Raw genomic sequence first — 10,829 nt, 5'->3', positions numbered from 1 at the left:
CTCTATCGTTCATTGTGAATAGGAGAGGTGAAAGGGAGGAGAGGGTATTCAGATTCGATCTGAGAAAGGTGAAGAAATCTCCAACTGCTTGGATCACGAGCCCTTTAATAAAAGAATTTGTTCCTGAATTTCCAGACTCTTGTGCCTCGGCGCTGCAACCCGACTGAGGGTGAAGCTCTCGACACCTTCCTTGATGCTCGAGAGCTTCTGACCCAAGGAATTGGAGCTATCTTCTGTTTGCTAGACTTAAGCCTGATTGCTGTATGACTCCCCCAAACAGGTTTAGCGCTTTTTCATGAATGTAATAATTATTGTACTTTTTATTCCCCTCTAGGAAGGTTCCTTGATGTTGGTGAGGGGTTCTTGATTTAAGGAATTGGATCTGTGCTCCAGTTCCCCGAATTAAGCCTGAATGCCTTCCACATCCCCCCCAGGAGCTGTATAATCCTCCGGGTTTAGCGCTTCCCCCTTGATTTTAATAATAATAATGTACTTTTTATTTAGTATTTTGAGAATGTTAATTTTTGTTCTCTGAGAGAATTGTTCTCTGGTAGCTGGTGTGCTGAGTCTCTGCTCATCTTGCCGAATAAGGCAAGCGAAAATTTGCATATGCAATAATATCGCAAAAATCATTCTAAACTCAACGAAAAAAAATATATTTGTCTGATTTCAAGTTAATTCTCCTCTTCACGTTCTGACTTCGTTACAGATGCGTTCCATTGGTTGTGGTTGAACTCGAGCAGCCATTAGCTACAACCTATGTTTGCAGTTCTTTAGTCATTCTCGTAGGAAATTATTTTTCTCGTAATTATTTTAATTTTGGCTATTACTACATAATTATAGGCATTATTATTACCAGTATTATAACTGAAATAGTTATTAAGAGTATTATCATTGCTAATTTTCTCACAATTTTGAAGGTTATCAACTTGAAACGTCATTCTTGAATTATTGTAATTATTATTATTATTATTAATTATTATTAGGTACGCACTGTGACCCATGCGGATTACAGTGCGTCCCTAGTTACAAGTGTCATTACCACTAGAGAGATCAATTTTTAAAGGGGTGGGTAAGCCTGAGAAAGGATTCGGTCAGGTGACGAAAAGCTCCAGCGGTGGGTCATTTGACTAAGATTCCCGTCAGGGAACACTTGTCCGGTTTCCTAACAAATCTGACTTAACCTTTCCACTGGGGTTGTGGGATGAAGGGGTCATCAGGAGGCCACCCACGACAGCCGTCTAACACCCAGGTTCCCTCAAGGAAGGTTCCTTGACGCTGGTGAGGCATTCTTGATTCGAGGAACTGGAGCTACCCCTCTCCTCGGATCAAACCTGTTAGAGACGAAAGTTCCCCTTTTTTTTCGAACATTTGTAAACATTTGTCAGCATTCCCACGTTCTCGAGGAGGCAAAGCAAAATACAAGTCTTTTTCTCCGGACAGTAAAATATAGCCTTCAGGAACAGGGCCAAGAAGGTGGCGCGTTGCGGCGACGGTAAGGTTGTGTTTGCCGTTACCGTGTTGGTTAAAAACTGCCCTTACAGTGTGTTGATAAGTAGATCCCTCTACCCCAAGAGGTGCTGGCGCGGGGCTCAGCAGGGAGGCTGACACAATCAGTTCTCCCGTAGCTGCGATCAGGGCTCCCATACCTATAGAGTTCCCGTGTTTGCGCTCAGGGCTCTAATAGTCACACTCAGGGCTCCTGTAGCTGCACTTAGGGCTCTCGTAGCTGCACTCAGGTCCTTCGTAACTACCACTGGGGCTGCCCTCCTGATCACTGTACCATTGTCACCACCGCCACCAGCTTTGTTGACACATTCCACTGTTATTTAAACGAGGTGTAGAACCTAGACTGGGGTAGACCAGCGGATGCCAGACCACAGGTCATCGTGCGATAAAATCCCGTGTCAGAAGATCAGTGTTTCCACCTTTTTTTTTTTTTTTGTACCTTAGCTTATCACCACCTGATGTAACAAACTCCTTTAAGTTAATGTGTTATGAGAGTTTAAGGTCTCTCTCTCTCTCTCTATATATATATATATATATATATATATATATATTATATTTCTTTACGCAAGTTTTACGCTTATTGGTTTAGGAAACAGCAGGAGGACTCTGTGAATACTCAGACTAATCGTGAGTAGTCCTCGTGAGAGGCAGTGTTCATCCTAACGTGACCTCCAGTATACCTCGCTCTCACTGCCTCAGTTACACCTCTGATTGGTTATTAAAGTTTGTGAATGTTCTACGCTTTCCAGCGAAGAACACCCGAGAATCATCAGTTAAAATGTTCATTTAGCAATCTGATAATGACGTTAATACTCTAATACACATACACTGTACATAGAAATAACTCATGCGCTTAATGAAATAATCACAGGCATTAAAAAGTATATCTTGTGAACACCTACACAAAATAAGATACACAACATACAAAGAAGAAAATGCAGTATATATGTTAATAAAAGTAACATGGAATTAAAGAAGTTGTAACATAAAATAAGGTACAAAAATGTTTTAACTAAAAATAAGAAAATGCAATGCATAATAATAGCCTTATTGGTAAAAAAAAATGGGGATGAAAGACACTTTCATGGGTATATATGGGTGAAATAACATAGGATAATAGCACAGATAACGTTAGATAAACGAGATAGCACTACACGTGTATCACTCGGTTTGGCAGGATTCTAAAGGTTATAGAAACAATTTTGAATCCTTTCAGATAACTTGAATATTCAACTTAAAATCATTAGGCATTTCCCAGAAATATTCGTGGGATGTATTTCAAAAGCATAGATATGATGAATATACGATGGATGTGTAGTAGTCAGGGTGACACACACAAAACAAATACTAACTGGCGGTGGTAGCCTGGACGTCGCCCTTGGAGTACTCAGAGTCGCCCTTGTCGTTGAAGGCGAGGATGCTGAAGGAGTAGGTTGTGCCCAGGGAGAGACCCGTCACGGTGAAGCTGGTCACGTTCTCAGGGTAAACGTCTGTGTACTATGGGAGAGAAGAAAAGTGACGGTGATTGTTGTGATTTTGGGAAGGGGGGTGCAGTGGTCGCGGAAGAGAAGGAGGCGGGTGATTGTTGGAGTGGAGGTAGGGGTGCAGGTAAGGGTATAGTAGGAGGGGTAGTAGCCAGACTATTAATGGCAGGGAGGAATAGTGGCGAGAGTAATGGCAGGCGATAATAACAGAGGGGTAATGGCAGGTGTTAATAACAAGGGGTGAAGGTGGTAAGGGGAGGTAATGGCACTTTGTAATGACATGCTGTAATGCTTAGTATTAACTGCCTGAAGGGCAGAGGGGGGGGGGGAGACGAAGGGCCAAGCTAATGACATTGTGCAACGAGATGGACAGAGGTGGGAAGGAAGGGAATTTATTCGGGGGTGGGAGGGGAAAGCAGAAGGATGGTTGAGAGGGGAGGGGGGGGGAACGCGGCGGCTATGAAGTTAGTATGAACTGTGGTTAATGGAAAAAAAAAAAAAAAAAAAAAAAAAAAAAGTACTCTCTGCCAGTTCAAAATAATTCTACCAGTTTATAATAAGTTGGGGAGCAAAACTGCAGTTTTAACTTCTCTTAAACAGAGGGAACCAAAGGATTTAATTGTTCTCCTAATACTAGGAAATGCTGCATTTAAATGTTCCCTCTAATACCCCAACCACCACTTGTCAGCTGTTGCGAATAATGCAATTAGCGGAGAGGGTGTTTAACAGGTACCTACAACTCGCTAACTGCTACCTACCCCCTTTCCAACACCTACCGACTACTGGTCCCCACTCACTTGGTATCTGTTGGTGTCGGTAACGTGGAAACGGACCCTGTACCGCTGAGGCAGTCCACCATCGAAGCTTGGAGACCAGTGCAGGTCCACGGAGTTGTGTGTGTAATTGACAACCTGCAATACAATACAAAACAAATGTGTATATATATATATATATCTTCTGAGTGCTGAGGAGGGGTTGTTGAGGTGGTTTGCTTATTTAGCGAGGATAGCGCAAAATAAGATGACTTGGAGGGTGTATAAATCTGCATTAGAGGGAAGACTGACCAGGGGTCCTAGGAACGGATGGATAGAGGTTGTAAAGGAGGTTTTGTGTGCAAAGGGCTTGGACGTCCAACACGTGCATGTGAGAGCAAAGAAACAGTAATTCAGGGAAACCATTTAAATAGAATTTAATCCTGGAGGTGGGAAGTATAGTGCCTGTGCTCTGAAGGATGGCTGAAGATATGTTGCAGTTGCTGAACTGTAACCTAAGTGCACTTCTGACAAGACAATGATGGAAGTATTTCTTCTTTTTTTCGGGTCACCTGCCTTGGTGGGGAAACAGCCGATGTGTCAACAAAAAAATATATATATGTTATTGATATTTCGTGATGTCAAACCAGCTAAAGTTGTTTACAGTATATTGTTATTCACTGTAGGAGCAGACGAGACGAGGGAAACGGGAGGCAGTTGAACTATGCAAGGGAGGCTGGTGCCAAATCCTGGGATCACGAACCTTTCAAGGTGAAGGATAAGTCCTCTCAAACATTAACAGTTTCCGGAGAAAATATAAAAAAAAAAAAAAAAAAATAACCGAATCAGTGTTGATAATATAAATTTAAATGAAACCTACTAATTTAGGCTCTGGCATATATGCTTTTATTTAAAAAATACCGATTGTCATGACTATTTTAAGTGGATTAAAGTCACGGGGGAAATTCAAAGGTAATAAAATCAGACGTAACTTAGTTGATAAAATATTAATAAAACTATTTTTACACGATACATAACTTTTGCAAATTGAATAACATTTAATGCAGACCAGACGCCAATCAATGTTTTTTTATTTTATTTATTTACTGTTAACTTGTTTCGAAGTCCAGCCATGTCTAATATGTTACCATCTTTCTCCCCAGGATGCCACCCTCGCCAGGCTTAGACAATCATCTCGACTTTCAGAACTAAACCCGCGTCCTTCGCTTGCGAATCGAAAAAGCCATGTTAAGGTACTGTGTACACCCGCCACCATGTACATGCGTGAAACAAACTATTTCTGGCAGAGAGAATGTAACTGGTCATGGTAAATTAATATATTAGGCCAAAAGCTGAGACTCCACCCCTGCAAGTACAAGAAAAGGTGTTGGGGTAAACAATGCAAATTGCAAACATTTTTTTCTCTCCCTGTAGTTTCTCTCCCTCACACGTCAAAATACGAGAGAGAGAGGTGGCGAGGAAAAAAGTGAGCCAGAAGTTTTTTTTACACCACGTGATGTGCTCGCTGATTCCTGGCCTTTCCTCCTCCCCAGGGTCAGATACCTCCCCTTTAAACGTCCTGCAGGAGGTATTACGCATTCCTTCGGGAGAAATTAACACGAAAAATGACTCCCTTGTTTAACTCTAATGTGTGTGTGTTAGAGGAAGAGTCCAGTGTCTGTTACGAAGGAGGAAGAGTCCGATAATTTGTTTCTGGGTAGGACAAGCGCAAGTATTTGTGATAGTGATGTTTTGCTTGTCAGGAGTGCTTCTTGATAGTGGTCTGGTCACCAACATTAGTTCAGTGCTTTAAAGTATTGGTCGATATGAATTCCACTGGACATCATCCCCTACGGGTTTAAAGCCCTTAAACAGAAGCACAAAGGCAATATAAAATAAAAATTTGCTAGTGATTATCAGAATCTGTAATATTACATCGCTAATTTTTTACGAACAATAACAGCTACACTGAGATATCCGTCCCTCACGGATGGGAATACAACCCGCGATCACACTCTCAAAACTCCAGACCGTCGTACTTAACGGTACATTTTACCATTGATATACAAATGATTAATAATAAACCTAGATCTACAAATATTATTTATTATTGTAATTACATTGCAGGGTGAGCACTCAAGGTGTACTAGTTAGTATCCCTCTCAGGATGATCATCCCATTTCTACACACACTACCACTACATATTTTACACTCAATCGTGGATGCTGGTGTTTTCTGTCTCAAACATTTAATATGGTGTGTAAATATTTTTACTTTTATAATCTTTGCTTTTTTTTTTATTTTTAGGAAATATTTTCTACATTTAGAATGTCAGGTCAAGAGCTGTAGATGGACAAAATTGATAGAACCAGTAAGAGATTTTGATATAAAATAGTACACCTTAAAGTAGTCAGATGTATGAATGAGAATAAGGTAAAAAAATTGCATGTACTAACAGAAGAAATGCACCCTTGCCAGGAAGTGATGCAACCCACCTTCAGGTCAAGCGGCGTATCCGGTCTGCTGGTGCCGTCCAGGTGGATAGCGGAGCGTGAGGATCCGAGAGGGTTCTGAGCTTGACACTCGAAAAAGCCGTAATCTTTGTTGGTGACGTTCTTCACTAGCAGAACACTCTCGTATGTCACAAGTCCGTCTACCAGCTGAAAAATTTATTAATATATATATTTATTAAATATTGAATATATTTATTATTGTATATAGTATGTATGCCCTCTCAATTAATATTTCACAATGTGCTACCATGTATAGGCCTACCTCAGACAGGTTTCAGACCACTGTGAACCCCATTATTCCAAATAAAGTTGAAGCGAGTCAACAGCCATATCTCTCGTCTACCTCTATACTACCCAGCAGGTTTTACAGCAACCCCAAGAAGGCAGTGAACCAGTTTAAAACATTCTATAAAATAACTAAGCACGTTCTCTGCAAATTCAAAAGTACCCTCGCCTCTTCCATACATTTACTGAATCAAATTAATCACTCTACCCAATGTTTCACTTACATCTCTTCAAGGCACATTCCTTGATGCTGGTGAGGTACTTTTGATCTACGGAATTGGATCTGTGCTCCAGTTCCCTGAATACCTTCTATCCCCCCCCCACATACGCTGTATAATCCTACGGGTTTAGCTCTCCCCTGCTATTATAAATAATTCACTTACATATCTCTCTCCTTCACTCGTAAAAGCTGCTTTATGTCCCTGATCTATGGATGAAATCACTACTTCCCTCAAAATACTGCCAATACCTCTAACTCCACTATTTTGTTTTTAACTCAAAATTCATTTGTTTCCTATGATTTCTCAACCTATTTAAATCACTCCCACATGTCATACCTTGGAGTTCTCCACTACATATCTGTTGTCGAAGCGGGAGTAGATGGCCGGCTCGATGGGGGTGTTGTCACGGGTGTACCAGGTGAAGTGTACGTAGGGCGCTCCTCTGGCACGGCAGGTGAGACGGGCGTGGCGCCCGGCCTCGGCTGCAGCCTTCTGGTACTTCGCCGACTTGTCGATGATGGGTTTGTCTGTATATCAAGACATTGAGGTCAGAGGGTGAGCTGTGGGTACATATGTTTAGACTAGTGTCAGTAGACACTGCCTCAGCCTACTTATACTCTAGGTACACATGATATTGGAATCAACCCTTATCCCCCCCTCCTTTTTATGTTTACTCGTTTCTACTCATATTCCCACTACTGCGTATTTCCACTTGAACTCATTCTCCCGATAGATTTATATAATCAAATTGAGTAAAGGGGCAGTTATAGTTTATACTATGACATGTATGCACACACAAGTGTGACACTTTCATAGTGTTGAATATACTTACGTTTTACGACGATGGTGGTGTTGGCAGTGGCTTCGTCTCCGATCTCGTTCTTGGCATGACAAGTGAAAACCCCCGTGTCCTCGATGCTCACGTTCTTGATTGTCATCTCCACTACGTTCTGATGGACAAGAGGCGGAAGGAATTGTTATATTTACATGAAATGTTAAACCTGAATGGGTCATTCAGCTCTGGTGTGCTATTTTCTATTTTCCATAATATATATTAGATAAAATAGTAACTAAATGTAAACTGGCTTGTGGGAGAAGAAAGGAAATAGTAATTAAGAGAAATAATTAAAGAGCGAGGCAGAGGAGGCAACAAAGGAGCGTAGGAAATTCAGTGTGGCGAATAATGGGTGGAATCAATCAGCATCATGGAAAAAAAAGACTCCTGAGAATGACAAATGTCTGGCTCTGCTCAGATTGCAGAAGCGCAGGAGAATGATATTTCATACTTGATCTTCTTGCCTCTTCACCAGCCACGATATACGGCGCAACTCGCACCACCAACACGCAAATTGAATTCTAGCCCCCCCCAAAAAAAAATTGCATATTGCTGAATGTGACCTGCAGTGGATCGGCTGACCTTAAGGTAATCTAGTGCTTCATTTTGACGTTGGTTTATCAGTTACAATCAGATTCTAAATGTTTTAATGCTATATTACACACTCGGGCGTTGTGTACGCGCCTAATTGCGGATGCAAGGGTCAGTTCATACCGCCTGGCCCTGTGAGTGATTATATAACAGTAGTGCTGAAGGCGGCTGAGCGGCTCCACCTGAGCGGTCACTCCTGAAAAGGTCTGCGGCTGAGCGGTCCCTTCTGAACGGTCTCCTTCTGCGACCCCCCCCCCCCGAGCGCCAGCCCGTCCGCGCCGACCCACGACATTGACCTCACCCTCGACCACCTCGCCCTCGACCCCCTACCACGCCCTTCAACCCCCCCCCCGTGCGCCGCGCCTTCTGCAGCGTCGTCCGGATCGCCCCCGCTCCCCAAATTTTTTTCAGATTTTTTTTTATTTTTTTTGAATTTCATATGCTCTCCATCTCCTCGGATCAAGTTTTTCTCGACATCAATAATACAAAGATTCCCCCCCACACCTCCCACCATCCATGTCCAAGTATTTCTCCTCCACTTCCTCGGATCAAGTTTTTTTTGGATTCCCCCCTCTGGGGGTAAGCATTCAGAATGGACTCCTACTTTCACCCTAAATTTTCCTGCTCTACTTCCTTGGATCAAGTTTTTCTCGATAATACCAAGACTCCATCTCCTTGGATTCCCCCCTCTGGGGGTAAGCATTCAAAATGGACTCCCACCACAAATTCCCTGCTCCATCTCCTCGGATCAAGTTTTTCTCGATATCAATAATAAAGATTTTCTCCCCACACCTCCCACCACCCACTTCCATCCCAAAATTCCTGCTCCATCTCCTTGGATCAAGTTTTTGGATTCCCTCCTCTAGGGACTCCCACTTTCACCCCAAATATTTCTGCTCCATCTCCTTGGATCAAGTTTTTCTCAATATCAATAATACAAAGACCACTTCCTTGGATCAAGTTTTTTTTGGATTCCCCCCTCTGGGGGTAAGCATTCAAATGAACTCCTCCTATGGGGCATGGTACTTTCTCTTACTACAGGTCTAAACAAGTGTGACGTCACGTGATGACCCCTCTCACACAGGCTGAATCTTGTCGAGCAGACAATAAAATGCAGCATAACACTAATACACAATATTTTCATTTATTTATTTATTATACAACCAATACATTTCATATACATCCAACAAAAAAATTCATTGAAAAAAAGGTACAATTCATTGACTAAAATCAACATATTTTTCTCTTGAAGAAATTCTGCGCATTTTGTTCTGGATCTTCGTCGTCACCATCTCAGTATTACACATTTCATATACAACATAGGGAAAACATTACACATTTTTCACTCTTAACCCAGGATAACCCAAATAATTTCACATTTTTTTCGTTAATACCCACAACAATCCACAATTTCTTTACAAAATACAACACAAGTCTAGACATTTTTCTCATTTTAGCTATTTCATCAGAAAGTCACCACAACACTTACCACTTTTTGATAAATTCACTAGTCACAATTTTACATATTACGAAGTTAATACGCACGCGCGTGCACACACACTTCTCAATATCTCTTAAGAAATATTCATCTACAACCTTTATCATCTCACTACAAAACATCCCCCAGATTACTTCTAACACTCTCAAATCATTTGAATGCTCACAAAAATACATTTGAACATTTCCAAACACCAAAACACTCCCAAATAAGATTTGACATCTCTAATTTATCTACTTATATTATTTCATTAAATTACAACTCATCCCCCAAACTCCTCCCTCATTCTCCAGATTTTTACAACAGTATCACAAAAACTAACTCACACTTTACTTTGAACAACACCAAAAACACCATCAATTACCTTTGAATACTCCAAAAACATCATTCGAACACCCCCAAATCACCACTGAATACTCCCAGAACTCCTTCATAAATACTCTTGCACATCATTTGAACACCTTTAAAAACACCTTTGAATAGTCTCAAACACCACTTGAGTACTCCCAAATACACCACTGAATACTACTAAAACACCACCATAAACTTAGATCAACATCACAGACTAACACCCATTTTCACAAATCCTCTCAAATCAATTTAACCAAGACGATTACCAGTTTCTACGAGTACACTCGCCTCCAAGATGTAACATGAGCGCAAAAAACATGAACACAAACCAAACACAATCATCTCTTTTTCGGTATCTCTAGTTCGTCAACAAGGCCCACAACCCACATCACCCACACCCCCCAACAACAACCCACAACTTATAACCACTTTTCAGCATCTCTAGTTCGACAACACCCACAACAACCCACTTATAACATTTTTTTTTGGTATCCCGAGTTCGACAATACCCACAACCCTCATCACTTAGCAATTTATTCACAATTTTTCCTCTTTCGATACAAATTTTTCCCCTTTTTATTGAATCTTAAAATGTAATGCACATTCCTCCCTACATTACTAAAATTCTAATAAAATCCTCTCCATACCCATCTCCTTGTATCCACATAAATTAATATTATACTCACAACAAGTAATCTCACTCCAGGTAATCTCACTACCCAACTACTGCGACATGTTTCTACATACTCCAATCTTTTCCAGTGTATCATAACTTTTCACTTCTATAATT

At 41.2% G+C, this 10,829-nt stretch overlaps 1 protein-coding gene and 1 long non-coding RNA gene across 4 annotated transcripts in view; one reads left to right on the top strand and one right to left on the bottom strand.

Annotated features, from left to right (window-relative positions):
* Positions 1-2,861: 2,861 nt before the first annotated feature.
* The window catches only part of LOC128696637 (nephrin), a gene marked incomplete at its 3' end in the record, with an annotated part of 201,555 nt that continues 193,587 nt past the window's right edge, over positions 2,862-10,829 (bottom strand). For all 3 annotated transcript variants that reach the window (XM_070094437.1, XM_070094438.1, XM_070094439.1), the window contains 5 exon segments: positions 2,862-3,006; positions 3,791-3,904; positions 6,241-6,405; positions 7,101-7,291; positions 7,597-7,714. In XM_070094437.1, the coding sequence (XP_069950538.1) occupies positions 2,862-3,006; positions 3,791-3,904; positions 6,241-6,405; positions 7,101-7,291; positions 7,597-7,714 (733 nt within the window).
* Positions 4,420-6,362, top strand: LOC128696638 (uncharacterized). Its single transcript, XR_008408183.2, has 4 exons — positions 4,420-4,516; positions 4,909-4,998; positions 5,873-6,001; positions 6,224-6,362. It is a non-coding gene; the product is annotated as an uncharacterized lncRNA (long non-coding RNA).

This window comes from Cherax quadricarinatus, chromosome 46 (assembly GCF_038502225.1).
Source record: "Cherax quadricarinatus isolate ZL_2023a chromosome 46, ASM3850222v1, whole genome shotgun sequence".
NCBI lineage: Eukaryota > Metazoa > Arthropoda > Malacostraca > Decapoda > Parastacidae > Cherax > Cherax quadricarinatus.
The sequence above is the reverse complement of the archived record's forward strand: the minus strand, read 5'-3'. Positions and strand labels throughout refer to the sequence as shown.